The 10,490-nt window shown below is 56.7% G+C and overlaps 1 protein-coding gene across 2 annotated transcripts; it reads left to right on the forward strand.

Annotated features, from left to right (window-relative positions):
* The first annotated feature begins 2,379 nt into the window (after window positions 1-2,379).
* On the forward strand, window positions 2,380-10,125 carry PEX10 (peroxisomal biogenesis factor 10). Of its 2 annotated transcripts, none has more exons than XM_081307359.1 (6): window positions 2,380-2,544; window positions 3,201-3,281; window positions 5,030-5,436; window positions 7,025-7,200; window positions 7,282-7,417; window positions 8,310-10,125. In XM_081307359.1, the coding sequence occupies exons 1-6, from the start codon at window positions 2,436-2,438 to the stop codon at window positions 8,376-8,378; spliced, it is 978 nt and encodes a 325-aa protein (XP_081163485.1). In that variant the 5' UTR covers window positions 2,380-2,435; the 3' UTR covers window positions 8,379-10,125. The 2 variants fall into 2 exon arrangements, with proteins under 2 accessions (XP_081163485.1, XP_081163486.1); XM_081307360.1 differs by lacking the exon at window positions 2,380-2,544 and adding an exon at window positions 2,973-2,991.
* Window positions 10,126-10,490: the final 365 nt, after the last annotated feature.

The raw sequence follows: 10,490 nt of genomic DNA on the forward strand, positions 1-10,490 counted from the left end.
TACTCCCCGTGTTAGTCCGCTTATTTGTCACTACCACCGAAAGATGTGAAAAAAAAAACAATTAAAGGAGGAAAAGTTTATTTGGGGATCATGGTTTCAGAGGTCTCACTCAGTCCACAGACAGCTGACTCCATGCTCTGGGCAGAAGGGCGTGGAGGAGGAAAGCAGCTCAGGACCTGGAACCAGGAAGCAGCAAGAGCTCTGCTCCGCAGGGAAGAAATGTAACTCCCAAAGGCATGCTCCTGTGACCTGCCTCCTCCAGCCACACCTAGCTGCCTACAGTTACCACCAGCTGATCCATTCAGGTGGATTAACGCACTGATTAGGTCACGGCTGTCAAAACCCAATCATTTCATCTCTGAACTTTCTTTACTGTCTGACACATGAGATTTTGGGGGGTACCTCATATCTAACCATACGTTCCTATTCCACAGACCAAAACTGAGGCCCAGGAGTGTGTGTAAACACTCCTCGTGAATGACAAAGGGCTGGGAGGGCCCTGCTGGACAAGTCAGAGGCCAGCCCAGGACGCTCTTGTGCAATGTCATCAATGCATTTCACCTTGGTGGGAAGATGGGAAAGACACCTGGCTTGAAGGCTGAGGTCACCCCCTGCTGAAGCCCAGGAAGCAGATGTCAGCGTCCCGAGGACAGGACTGGACTTCAGTCACTTCTGCCCCATGCCTATGGCTGCCTTTGCTGAATTCCACAAGGTTTTGTGCCTCCCTGCCATCAGTCCTAGGAGCCAAGAGAGAGTTGATAGGGTACCTATGGGAGGAAGCAAGCGCAGATGTCCTCTCCCCTGCAAAAGCTCTTCTCCCCACCCCATTCCATAATCCTGGAACCCAGAGCACTGCAGCAGACAGGACTCCCAGGTCCTGAAGCCGGCCTGGGGGCATGGAAAACTGATTTATGGATGTGGCAAGGATGCCCATTCTGTTTTCTCACTCTCTCTTTCCTCTGAGAGCCCACATTAGGACCTTCCTATTCTTTTCCTGTGCACTGAGGCCTACATTTTGAGTTGGTTCAGTCTTTGGAGGAATATTCCCTAAACCCCGAAAATTCTACAAGACTTAAAAAGAGCAGATGGGCTGGCAGCGCCATCTGCTGGCTGCCCTGGGCTCAGTCCCTTGTGAGGAGACAGAGACCTGGGGTGCACTACTGCATGCACCCCAAAACAAATAAGGAAACTGAGGATTAGAGGCACCATTCAATAGTGGAGCCAAGATCTGGGGCTAAGACTTAAAATCAGGGGTGCCCTTAAGCCCGATCTCCCTGGGAACACACACTTGGATACTGTTTCTGGTCCTAGAGGACCAGAATTCCCTCCTTGAGGCTGGGATTTTCAACTCATCGTGCCCGTAAGAGAATCAGGAAAATATACTCCTGTGCAGGGACCGGTTGGTGAAGGGTGCCCAGAGCGGGCCACACCTCATACACCTAACCTAAAACTGAGCTCATGAATCAAGGAAACAAGACCCCCGTGGACCCGCGGACTAGAACGGCCTTGGACCAACAAAGAAATGCATTTCAATCTGTTGCATGAGTTGGCCAGAAACTTGTGGACTCGCTTAGTGTTCTCCTGAGCCACGCTGCCCCCTGTTCCCGTCCCTCCCGTCGTGCCCCGCCCCTTCCTCCCAGCCTGTCCCCGCCCGCGTCGTGCCCTGCCCCGCCCCTCCCAGTCGCCCCTCCCGCGTTCCCGCCCCTCCCGTTGTGCCCCGCCCCGCTCTGCCCGGCCATTTCCCCTCTCCCCGGACTCGTCTTCCTCTCCCTCCGACCCCGGACCCCCAGCCGGCCGCCCAGACACCAGGTTCCTCTGTGGCCTGTGGCGGCGCCAACCCCGCTGGCGTGCTGGCGTGTGACCTTAGCACGCGCCTAGGTCCATCCGTCCCTTCCCGAGAGCAGAGCGGCTGGGAAGAGTCAGGAGTCCGGGTGGGCGCTGGCGGCTGACGGCCACCGTCGTCCCAGGGCTCCCCAGCGCAGGTTCCGCGGGCCCAGCTCAGTTAGCCAGAGGCTCCGGGCAGTGGTGGGTGTCCGCCGCCCATCCTTGGGCCCGCGCGCCTCGAGCTCTCACCCTGCCTCTGGTCTCGCCCCCGGCACGCTTCTCCATAGGCCCCGCCTCCCGCCCGCCCCGGCCCCGCCCCGCTGCGCGCTCGGTCTAGTCCCTGTCAAGTTCTCCGCAGGCCCCGCCTCCCGCCCGCCCCGGCCCCGCCCCGCTCTGCGCCCTCCGTCGAGTCCCTGTCAAGTTCTCCTCAGGCCCCGCCTCCCGCCCGCCCCGGCCCCGCCCCGCTGCGCCCTCGTTCGAGTCCCCGTCAAGTTTTCCACAATCAACGCCCCTGTCCGAGTGACGCACAAGGCCTGCGCCGCACGACGTCGTGCACCATCAGGCCACGCCCACGGGGGTAGCGTGCGGTGCGTGGTCGTGAAGTTAGGGCCATGGCGCGGGTTGCCGCCCCCCCCGAAGTGATCCGCGCAGCGCAGAAGGACGAGTACTACCGCGGCGGCCTGCGGAGCGCGGCGGGCGGCGCCCTGCACAGCCTGGCGGGTGAGCGCCCGGGAGGACGCGACGGGAGAGAGGCCGGCGCCGTGGCGGCTCGGCCCCAGGCCCTGGCGGCAGGGAGCTGCTCCACCCCGGGCCGCAGCGGGCGCCCCGCCCTGGAGGCCGGGTCGGCGGCCGCGAGAGGGTGACGGTCAGAATAGGCTGCTTGGACGTGGCGTGTTTATTTGTCAAACACTTTGTCGTACTCTGTGCCAGGCGCTGTTCTCCGTGCTTGTCCAAAGGTCACCCATTTACTCTTCAAACGTCCCCACAGATAGGACCTGTGGGCGTCACTCTCGCGACAGGTGGGCAAGTGCAGGTCCAGGATCGCTCGGCCAGGCAGCTGGAGAGCCGGGCGTGACGCCGGGCAGGCGGCCTCCAGCCTGTGGCCCAGTACTGCCTAGACTGGGGCCTTGGGGCGGCGGGCCCTGGAGCGGGAGACAGCTGCAGCGGGTACTTCTCAGAAGCGGTCTGTGCCGCAGGCCCAGGCCGGAGGAGGAAGAGCCCAGGGAGGCCAGAAGAGAGAAGGGTGGTTGAGGGCTTTCTCAGCTTGCAGGAAGGGGAGGAACTTGATCTGGTACTGAGCACCTGGGGAAGTTTGTGGGCCCTCACCCTTAAAGGACCCCACCACTTCCCCCAGGAATGTGTTTTTCTCTTCTCAGGTGCAAAGAAGTGGTTGGAGTGGAGAAAAGAGATCGAGCTGCTCTCAGACATAGCCTACTTTGGCCTCACCACACTTGCAGGTACCACCCTCAGCAGGCCTTTGGCACTGAGGGATCCACAACCCACCCAAGTCAAAGTCAAAGGACGGGGATGGGATGGGGGCTTCCAGGCAGAGTGAGAAGCTCCTGAAACTAGCCCACATGCAGCCCCAGGAAGGAAGGGACCACAGACCAGAGGAGGAGCTGCCTGGGACTCCCCAGAGCCCAGGGCTCAACCCCCAGCCAGGGGCCTTGCCCTCCATCATTTTTGTCCCTGGAGACCTTCTTCCAGGACTTTGCCCAGGGTGGTGTTTTTTTCAGTGGCTACCTTGGTGACACAAGTGGGTCACAGTGGTCACCCGAGTCCCAGGGGTGCTAGCAGTAATCTCTGATGGGGGAGTGAGAAGGTCAAGCGTGATGGTCATCCTTACAAAGACCTGATAGGCCCTCAGGATTGCCAATTCCATTTTGGGACCCAGCAAAGATCACTGAACACACGCTAAATGCCAGCCAGTTGTAAAGAAGGGGGCCACCCAGGGGTGTCCTGCCACCCTGGAATGCTCTGGTCGCTGATAAGCACCACATAACTGCATTGTGTAGTATTGTGGGAGGTGATGAGCTCTTTAGGGGAAAGGGCCAGTTTTGAGAAAGAGCATTTCCCAGGGCCAAGAAGACCCTGATAAGGAGGCCTCCTTAGAAGGCTGGGAGTGCCCCTGAGAGACAGTAGTTTTGTGATCTTTTAGCTTTTCCTCTGAAAGGTGGGGGTGTTGCAAGGACATGGGAAGGGAGAGGTCAGGCAGAGGTAGAAGCAGGGAGACACACAGGAAGAGATGTCAAGGATGCACTATGGGCTTGACCTCAAGAATAGGAGGGCCAGCATGGTTTTCCATGGAGACAGGGAGTGGGGAGCAGGCTTTCCCAGGTGGTCTGGAAGCTCCCTGTTGGTAGCAGTGAATTGGGGATGATATCTGCTAGGCAGCTGACCTGGAAGCCGGGTATTTGGGAGTGAGCCAGGTCTGGGTTTGCACTGGAGTGTGTGGGAGGTAGGGAGCAACAAGACTGAGTCCTACCGCATGGGCAGGGAGTAGAGGGGCAGCAGGGGAGAAAAGGGGAACAAGCACAGGCTCTCAAGAGGATCAGAACCTGGGGGAACAGGGAGCACAGGTGTGTTAGCTTTCCATTGCTTCAACAAAAGCAGAAACGTCCAACTTGAAGAAGGAAAGGTTTATTTTGGCTCACTTGGCCCCGTTGCTTTGGGCCTCTGGCCAGGCAGAGCACCATGGTGGAGAGTATGTAAGAGCAGAGCTGTTTGACTTGTAGCCGCCAGGAAGCAGAGCAGAGAATAGAGGAAGAGGCCAAGGAATATCCTTAGTGACCTGCCTCCTCCAGCTAGGCCCCAGCTCCTAGTAGCCCACTCAACTATGAATTTACCAGTGGGTTAGTGCCTCAGTTGCTTCCCAAAAGCCCTATCGCTACATTGGGGACCAAACCTTCAACATATAAGTCTGGGGGACTTTCCAGATCCCAATCATAACAGGCCAGATCCCAGGAGCTGAGGACAGCCTGAGTGGCAGGTTGTGTCCCTGAGGTCACAAGGAGGCTATGGTGGATTTTGCAATGGGAGGTCATGTTGGCCATGCCCAGGGTTCAGGGTGACATCCTGAAGAGGATGAGTTAAAGGTGACAGGTGGGACTAGTGGACTGATGCTCAGGTACAGAAGCTGACTGAGGACAGGCTGACCACAGGAGCCTGTCCCTGCATCAATGCACACCTGTCCTTGTCCTTCTAGGCTACCAGACGCTTGGGGAGGAGTATGTGGGCATCATCCAGGTGGACCCATCCCAGCGGCATGTGCCCTCCAGGCTCCGCCGTTGTATGCTGGTCACACTTCATGCAGTCCTGCCCTACCTGCTGGACAAGGCCCTGCTGCCCCTGGAGCAGGAGTTGCAGGCTGAAGGTGACAGCATGCGGCCCTCACAGGGTAGCCTGGTGCCCAGTGGGCGTGGCCGGTCAGGGACACGACGATGGGTTCGTCGCCACGTGGCTACCCTGACCGAGCAACAGAGGAGGACACTTCAGCGGGCTGCCTTCATCCTTAGACAGGGCCTCGCCTGCCTCCATCGCCTCCACGTAGCCTGGTTTTACATCCATGGCATCTTCTACCACCTGGCCAAGAGGCTCACAGGGATCACTTATGTAAGTAGTAGAGCCAAGGGCCCCGCCTGGACAGCTAGATCACTGCTGCAGGGTCTGTGCTAGTGATCTATGTGATGATGTCATCAGTCAAGTGCTGCAGTCTACTCAGAAAACCACAGTTTTTACTCAGTTACATTTTGCTGGAAGACCTGGGAAAGTCCAACTTCCATGAACTCTGAGGGTAGGGCAAGTCTGTTTTGCTGTGCAGGGCTGCCAGGAGCTGGGGATAGGTCACTAAACACAGAGACCTTGGTCCAGTCTTGGGGCAGATCTGCAGCACAGGTCTAGACTGTGGCTGTGTCATTTTATTGCTTTGGGGAAGGAGCAAGTGGTCCCAGTCAGTGCCGAGTGCAGGCTCCAGCCCAGTGCCCAGGGCCCCACTCACACTGTTCTGCAGTCCTGGCACAGGGGCAGTGTCTTGGGTCTTGGTCCAGGGATGTTTCTCCAACAGCTGATCATGTGGACAGCATCTCTGCCAGGCCTCCCTCGTCTGCTCCTGACAGCCACCCCGACTCTTCCTATCCTGGCTCTCCACTGGCACCCATGGAGCATCTCTCTGCCCCCAGCCTTGGTGCCCTCCCTCCTGGGCTACAATGCTGCCTGAGTTTTTAGAAGGGAGGTCATGTTGGCCATGCCCAGGGTTCAGGGTGACATCCTGAAGGGGATGAGTTAAAGGGTGACAGGTGGGACTGGTGGACTGGTCTTGGTCCAGGGAGGAATAGTAGGACCCCAGTACTCTCTTTGGCCACTGCACTGCTGCCTTGAGCCCCTCCCAGGTCCCTCTCAATCTTGCCTGCCCCACCCCACATATAAGCAGGTCACCAGGATCAGTTGCAGAGTTGTGGTGGGGTCTCCATGTTCAGTGCACCCAGACCTGAAGGTATCTAGTAGGTCCTCACACCTTGCAGGATCTGGGTGATTTGCTGAGTGGCTGTTCTCCCCCCTCCAGGGCCACTGTTGGCCAGGCACCGGGCAGGCATGGGGCTCCTCTCCACAAGGGCAGCAGGGCCAGGTTGGCTGTGGGGTCTGCCACCTCCATATGTGCTCCCACTCTGGCCCAAGATGCCTATCTGGCTGGACTGTCTCCGCTTTGGGGCCAATGGGCTTTTTCTTCAGTAACATGGCCAGAAGTTACATTACTAGGTACAGGAGAGACTGGGAATGTGTGTAGGGTCAGGGAGCCATATACCTTGGTAAAATAGGGACATGTCTGTCCCTGTAACAGTGCAGCTGATGAGGAGTGTCCACATGTCCAGCTCCATGTCCCCTCAGCTTCTCTTTGGCCCTTTTCCAGTTAGTCCCTTTTCTCCCCAAAAGGCAGTTACTGGATGACCACAGAATCTTCACCCACTCCCCTGTCCTGTCCAGCCTCAGGCTCACCCCAATTATGCTGAGGATGGCCAGCAGTCAGTCTCCTGCCTAGGGCCTCTTCCTGAGTCTCCCCAAACCCACCCCCAGGCCTGGTCTCATTCTTGGGGCACTCCCAGCACCCTGGGAGGCCTGGGCCTGACAGAACAGGGGCTCTCGCAGATTTGGAGCCAGGTCCCCTTCAGGGTGCTGATGGCTCTGGGGCCACCTACCTTGACAGCTGCGGATCCACCACCTGTCAGGAGAGGACCCACGGGCTCGCGCAAGCTACCGGCTGCTGGGGCTTGTCTCCCTGCTGCACCTGGCACTCTCCGTGGGGCTGCAGCTGTACGGCTTCAGGCAGAGGCGGCGAGCCAGGAAGGAGTGGAGGCTGCACCGCAATCTGTCCCACCGCAGGTGCGCAAGGGCTATTGGGGTGCTTGGGCATACTGCAAGAACTGGACAGCACTCTGACCTCAACTGCCCTGCCCTCCCCAGGAGCTCGCTGGAAGACAGAGCCGTTTCCCGCGCACCACTGTGCACCCTGTGCCTGGAAGAGCGCAGGCACACAACAGCCACTCCCTGTGGCCACCTTTTCTGCTGGGAGTGCATCACTGAGTGGTGCAGCACCAAGGTGTGTGGCCAGCCCGAGCCCTTCTAAACGTCCCTCTGTCTGGGGTGGAGGGTGGCCTCTTCTAAAAGCGCCCAGGTCAGTTAGGCGTGGAGCCGTGTTTAGGTAGAAGTCCATGTGGTGAGCACAAGGCCCAGGCCATATTGCCCTCACCCTGCCCTGCCAGGCTGCACCCACCAGGGCATCCTTGTGCCCACACTGGACTCCACTTCTAGCAGGACAGGTGCCGAGTGGCAGAGTGCACATGCTGCATCCCCTAGGCAGCTGGGCACTTCCCTTGCTGGGAGGGACTACAGAATGGCTCTAGCCAGACAGCTCTTAGGGAGGGCGCCCTGGACATCATGGAGCAGGACAAGGACAGGAGAACTCATTCTTCTGGAAACACACCCAAGAGACTCAGTAATGCCAGTTGGATGGGCGTTTCTGAGAGCCCAGTGTACCAAGTGTGGAACTCGTGCACAGCAGTGCAGAGGGAGCCCTTTCCCAACGGGTAGGACAGGGTGCATCCAGAATGGGATCTGGTGGGAAGACCTAAAAGAAAGGGTTCAGAGCAGTTCATGTGGCCCAATATCTGTCTTCCTGACGAAGCCTGAAGCCCTCCACAGCTGCCTGCCCAAGCACTGCTGGGCAGATACAGTGAAGCTCAGGCAGAATAAGCCCAACAGGAAGGTCCCCAGTACCAGTGGTCCATAGGTGCTGAGGGTGAATGAGGAGCCCCTTGTGTGGTACCCTGAGTGTCCAGGGGCACAGCTGCTGTGGGCCAGAACTGACCATGCCTAGCACCACCACCCTGTCAGAACTGGGGAAGGCTGTTCCATGGTCTTGAGCTGCAGATCATAGGTTCAGCAGGAAGGGGCAGCCCATGTGTTGTCAGTGACCTTGCCATCCCCCACAGGCGCAGTGTCCCCTCTGCAGGGAGAAGTTCCCTCCCCAGAAACTGGTCTACCTGAGGCACTACCGCTGACTGTCACCAAACACCCTGGAAAGTGGATGGAGGAACCTCAAGAAGCTTATTCTCGAGATTCACTTAGTTGTACAGAAATCATAGAACCCTTTGCACTGTGTTGCCACGTAAAGCTACAACTCCCGCCACCAGGCTAGAGGACAAAAAGCTGGTGCTGACGAGGGTGACCAGCCTGGCACTATAAGGGCTGCTTTGGCAGGTGGCTGTGGCCCACCAAGGGAAGGGCCAAAGCCCCAGGTTTGGCTCAGCTTAGGGCTTCTTCAGAGGTCCCTCGTTTGGACAAGGTCTCAGGATTCCCTCCCTTCCCCAGCCACAGAGTTGAGAACTAATTTCAAAAGTTGTTCAGAAAGAATTTTATTCACTCTGTTGAGCAGAGGACTCTCAGGAGGCAGGAGCTGAGCATCAAGTGGGGAGGGGGCAGTGTGCTCCAGCTGGGTGGTCACAGAGGCCCCCAGCACCCAGGCCAGGTAAGCCCATCCATAGGACTGGGTGTCAAGACCACACAGTAACCAAAGGTCCGTACCTCTGACTAAATATTTGGCACATATTTTTAATTCATGGCGTTTGCTTCCCATTTTTGGCTTTAGCACAAATGGGAAAAGGGGTCTCCCCAACTGCAGGGGCAGAGCCAGCGTGAGTGAAATTTCCTGTTGTTTTCTTTACATCTTAACTTGCTTCTGCTCTTAGGCCCCTCTGGGGAGCCTAGGTGAGCCAGTGCCCTCCCCAAAAGGCCCAGGTGGGCAAGCATGCTGCTTACCCAAGGTCATGCTGTGGCAGCCCCCTCAGCTTGTCCCCAGCCTGCTTCCTGCCTCTATTTGATATTTCCAGGGTTTCAAACTTAACTGGTGCCAGAGACAACTTGCAACGTTTAAGAAACTAATTCCACAGAAATGTTGGTCCATGGAGAACAAAGGATTAACCTGGAAGAATCTCATAAAATGTGCGGAGCTGCCCCCGGCAGGACCTCTAGGTTGTGTGGAATGTGGGGCTGAGGCCAGCCAGCAACATGGCTTTGCTGTGCAGCTGTTCCTAGTGAGCAGGGCCAGCGAACAGCAACAGGCAATTGCCCGCCCTAGGCTGGGAGGAGCACTGGGGATGGCTCCAGGGCTGCTGGCAGCAGAAGCCTCCACAGCCCCTGCAGGGGGCCTGGAGCACAGCTCTGCACAACCATGCTCAGCCCTGGACAGATGCACACTGAGTTCCCATCACAGGCAGAGTTTGACAATCCCAGGTGCTGCCTGTACTGCCAGCTACTAGGGAGGCTGAGGCAAGAGGAAAGTCTGATGTCAGCTTTGGCAACTTAGACTGTGTGGCAGAGAGAAAAAAATTTACAGGGATCTTGGAGGGTGTGGCTCAGGTACATCACTTGCTTAACAGGCTCAAGGCCCTGGATTCAATCCCCAGAACCACACACACATACAAAAAGTGAACTTTCAGGTACACAGAAGGACTTATATATGACCTCTCAGAGGAGCTCAACTTGAGATCAGAAGTCAACAAAAGACCGTCCAGACCATTGGCTCAGTGTCTGAAACCCTGTGTGTGCATGGGAAGCCCTGCTGCCAAGGCACCAGAGGGCCAGAGCACTTGTGCCTCCTGCAGGGGTGTCTCTTGGCTACCGTCAAAGACTGTTCCCCTCCCGGGGCGGCTGAGAGCAAGCTGGACCTTGGTGCAAGGACTAGTGCTTTAGGTATAGACTATGCAAGCAAAGGACACTGTCTTTAATAAAACTGGAATTAAAAAGTCACTTAGTAAAATGTTTAAGAGTATTTTTTTTATCATATTAAAAAAGTTGACATGCTGTAGGTTCTATTTCCCTTGTAGAAAATGAAAAGCTGTTAAACTCACAAACCTGGCCTGCTCTGACCAGTATTGGTGTTTCCTTACAGGGGCTGAAAACATTTATTAGTCAAAAGCAAAACAAACTCTTCATACGTATCAAAGAAATGTGTCAAAATAATCTCAAACAATTAAAATATAATATGTTTATAATTCCAGGCCCTCAGAAGCAATCATGGTAGTTAAGAACAAAGTTTTGAGTCATCGATAGAGGCCAGCTTGAAAACACCTCCAGTGAGGTGAGGTTTGGAAACTGGCATGAGAACCCCAGAG

Source organism: Spermophilus citellus, assembly GCF_964194105.1.
Source record: "Spermophilus citellus genome assembly, chromosome: 9".
In the NCBI taxonomy this organism is placed as follows: Eukaryota; Metazoa; Chordata; class Mammalia; order Rodentia; family Sciuridae; genus Spermophilus; species Spermophilus citellus.

Bases quoted from the DNA above. Each gene is read 5' to 3' on its own strand.
- PEX10 (XM_081307359.1), top strand. From the start codon at position 2,436: ATGGCGCGGGTTGCCGCCCCCCCCGAAGTGATCCGCGCAGCGCAGAAG. The intron at 5,437-7,024 runs GTAAGTAGTAGA...CTACCTTGACAG, and splicing joins GGCTCACAGGGATCACTTAT to CTGCGGATCCACCACCTGTC. The intron at 7,418-8,309 runs GTGTGTGGCCAG...CATCCCCCACAG, and splicing joins CTGAGTGGTGCAGCACCAAG to GCGCAGTGTCCCCTCTGCAG.